Source organism: Aedes aegypti, chromosome 2, assembly GCF_002204515.2.
Source record: "Aedes aegypti strain LVP_AGWG chromosome 2, AaegL5.0 Primary Assembly, whole genome shotgun sequence".
Taxonomy (NCBI): Eukaryota; Metazoa; Arthropoda; class Insecta; order Diptera; family Culicidae; genus Aedes; species Aedes aegypti.
The window spans coordinates 316,985,864-316,989,619 of record NC_035108.1 but is presented as its reverse complement, the minus strand read 5'-3'; the positions used below and the strand labels follow the sequence as shown (position 1 = coordinate 316,989,619).

The window sequence follows — 3,756 nt, the reverse complement described above, 5'->3', positions numbered from 1 at the left end:
CCTGAAAACAGACCAAAATGTCACTCTCACGCTTTTGCGTTTCGGCCCCTCAATTAAAAAAAAAATTGTGCTATTTCGACATGTTTTAGTTATTGTCAATTAGATTTTATTTTATTATCCAAGCCAATCAAAATAATTGGTAAAAAGAGATAGCATGGAAAAATAATATCTTTAACTGTAACTGTTCAAAACATTGTTTAGTTTTTGGATTTTACTTTACATTTTAATAGATTTCCTTGGTATTCCTTATAAATCGAATAAATAGACGTTTTGTTGAACATACTTGTTTTTTTTTCTTTTCAACTTTTTGTCTTTTCGACGTTTTGTCAATTCGACATTTTGGCATTCGACGTTTTGTCCCTTCGACATGTTGTCCTTTCGACGTTTTGGCATTCGACATTTTGTCACCCAACTCCCCCTTAACATGGTTTTCCAAAAAGTTCCTGAAATAATTTGCAAGTTGATGTTAACATTAATTATCGACGTAACATGAAAGATAACATTATATAGTACAAGTCACTTGCATTTAAACCATGATTTTTGCTGTTTTTATATGCATTCCATGACGTTTTCCTTAGGGGGCCATATTGCCCCGATCACCCCTACTGAATTTTATTACTTTGAAATTACGAGCTGCGAAGCCAACATGGCTACCAAATCCAATGACAGGCTACTTAGCCTTATCGATGAAATATTTTCAATGCACAAATAATGCTTCTCTTCCTTCTGTATTTTCCACAAAAATCACAGAATACAGTATGTAGTCACGGGCGATGGGTGTCAGTATGTACTTGTTTAAGAGATATTTCAAAAATGATCAATGTTACCCCGGATTATGGTTCCGCGATTTTTCTAAATAACTTTTGGATGAAATTGAGTTTTGGGAACTCAACTCAGGTAATTTCTTTCCATAAATCTTTCAGTATTGCTCTTCCAATAAATATTTTTATTTAACATTTCTTTCCGGGTTACTACACTGTCATTTTTTTCAGCATATCAGCAGCTAGCTTTGTCGACTGCTGTACAATTAGCTCGATTTCTGTAGACTCAAACTACGGTTCAGTACTGTATATAGAAAACAAGTAATCTAGTACTTTTTCGCTATATTTTTTTTTATAAAGGGTGCCAACTGTTTGCCCCCGGCTAAGTTATTATTTTTGATCGTTTCTTTAGTTTAGAGAAGCTGCAACTGAAAGCGAGAGAATGATGTAGTGTGCTTTTTAGCTTAGCTAGCAATTTTCTATGTAGGAATAATGTGAACACTCATTGAAGTGCATTTGTTATGTCAATTTGTGTCTGATTTTTTTTTCTCAATTTGTGGAGCATTCGTTACTAGTTTTATTGATGTTCATAAAGTCTTCCAAAAAATATAGACGGAGCTTAATCCTAGAAAATAGAATTTATCATTTTACAAATATTCATTCTAAACGAAGGACAATACTACTTAGCATTAAAACGATCAATTTGAACAGACGTATTTTTGAATTCGATCAACGTTTCAAAAAGCATAATCCTACAAAAAAAATCTGTATGCCTTTGTTTTGTGTCTCGCACACTGCCACCTCCCTCTGTGCCCTCCCTTCGATTCGTCTATGTACAAATACACGTTAAAGAAGTTTTTCGTAAAATATAACCCATTAAATTAAATAATTTAATTAAAAAAAACACAGTAAGTGTACGCGCAAGGGTAAAAGAGTGTGAGAGAATGGTTTTTAGCTTATTTATTAGTCCGCAGCTCGGCTTTCGTCTGTGATGGAATCTGCTGCTGCTGCTGCTGCTGAGAGGTTTGTGTTCCGATGGTGGCCATTCCTGGTTGATAGGAGTGCAGTTGAACGTTACAACAGCTGTCCCCGCTGCCAAGGGAATTCAACGATACACTACTGTCGGCCGGAACGCCAGATCCAGTTAATCCGCCTCCCCCAGTAGCTGCTGATATACCGAGTTGGTGGGAATGGTGCAAACTGTGATTATTCAACTGACTATGGCTATGTCGGTGGTTTCCACTGGAGGCCAGATTCGTCCGGGATGAAGGCTTGCGAATCTTCCAGGCCTTCAGTTTGGCTTCCATGTTGTCCAGCCGTCGTAGAAGGTCTGCCACAATGGTAAGGGTAGATACTCGATCGCTCGGGGCCATTGGGGCATTTAGGACGCTCGAAACCAAAGCCGAGCTGCTATTCAGGTTGCCATTACGTTCTATAATCAACTTTTGCTGCAGCGTACTATCTTCTATCTTACTAACTGCATTGTCCATGGTTCCTAAGGGGGGTTCCAAGTCGAGTTTACTGGTCGATTTCGCGAGGGCTACAACATTTAGGTCTGTCTTTTTGCCAATGACGTTATTATTGAGGTTTTCTAGCTTATTGCTACTGAGGCATACATTTGCGGTGGTATTCGAGTCGGATCTAGGTTCACCGGATGCGATCTCTTGTGTTTTGTCTTCCGGTGTGTCGTCAACCGCGAGCGTGTCCGCTACTTCCCCATCTTCTTCATCCTTGGGAACGTGTCTAACTTTCAGCTCCTGTTTCAAATCCCGAGCCTCGTCCATAAGTCGCTGTAACTTGATTTGCATGCGTTCCTTCTCGTCAACCTCGAGTTCCAAAAGAGCATTCTTTTCGTAAGCCTGATTCAACATCGATTCAAATTCCGCAACGCTCTCACTTGCCACCCGGTTGGCTCGTTCCAAATCATCGTTCTTTTGCTCTAGTTCACGGATATAAACCTTGAACTTCTCGTTCTCCTTGACCAACTGTTTGTAATCTGCATCGATCTTATTCGATTCATTCTCACTGTTGGTCATCTTTCGCTTGTATGACTCACACTCTACGCGAAGTTGGCTTACCAGCTGGTTAAGATCGCGAATCTTCTTTTCCTGCTGATCGACGGTCATCTCCAGCTCTGCTTCCAGTTGCCGTGACTCCTCCGTGAAATCGTCAAATTCCTTCTGGACGTCATTTCGATCCTTACGGAATTGCAAACAGCGCTCCTTCCAAAACAAACACTCCTCCTCTACGCTGGCAAATGTATTTTCCTGATCCATCGCGGCCAGGCCAGTTGTTTTCGCTTCCGATATCTTTCGGAATGCTCAGCAAATCTGCCATCGAGAAGAAAAAGGAAAAACAATAAAATTGTGCAATTTCGCTGCTACGTTGTAAAAAAAAGTGCATCCCAAAAATATAAGCAACAACAAACCCACCTTCTGGATGTTTTTCTTGCAGCTTTCAAAGTTGGTCCAACGGCACGGCCTTTTTTACGAGGATTGGATTGTAATTATCAATATTCTTTCGCATCGACACCTGGGTAGGGACAAAAATTATGTGTATGTTTTTCGCATTTTCGTCACTTTTTTTTCGTTTCGAGAAACAGTCACGGAGAGAGTCACCAAACAGACGAACGCACAAAAGAAAATTGATTGACTGACTGTTCGATGAAAGACGGACATGACAGTTGCGCGATGCATTTGACGTTTCGCTTTCACTGTTGTGGGAACGAAACGGAAAATGAATTTTGAAAGATTTCGAACAAGTCTATCCCCCTATAGGGGAATACGGGGTGGACTGTTTCGCGATGAAAAATGGGTTAACCTGGGAGGGAGAAACGGGAGAAACCGATACGAAATTTATGCACGTCTAGGTGATCCGAGATTCTGCTGTCACGAATTGTCACTGTGAGCCCGGATCCCAAACAATGGTCAAACATGAAAAAAGCGCGTAATTGATCGAAACATATTATTACGGTTATTATGAAAATTTTCCGGTT

General features: G+C 40.1%; 1 protein-coding gene across 1 annotated transcript; it reads right to left on the bottom strand.

The window, feature by feature from the left end:
• Positions 1–928: 928 nt before the first annotated feature.
• LOC5578766 (nuclear distribution protein nudE homolog) lies at positions 929–3,442 on the bottom strand. Its single transcript, XM_001657087.2, has 2 exons — positions 3,194–3,442; positions 929–3,091 (listed from the first exon to the last, which is right to left on the bottom strand). The coding sequence occupies exon 2, from the start codon at positions 3,035–3,037 to the stop codon at positions 1,718–1,720; it is 1,320 nt and encodes a 439-aa protein (XP_001657137.1). The 5' UTR covers positions 3,038–3,091; positions 3,194–3,442; the 3' UTR covers positions 929–1,717.
• Positions 3,443–3,756: the final 314 nt, after the last annotated feature.

Bases quoted from the DNA above. Each gene is read 5' to 3' on its own strand.
- LOC5578766 (XM_001657087.2), bottom strand. From the start codon at position 3,037: ATGGATCAGGAAAATACATTTGCCAGCGTAGAGGAGGAGTGTTTGTTT.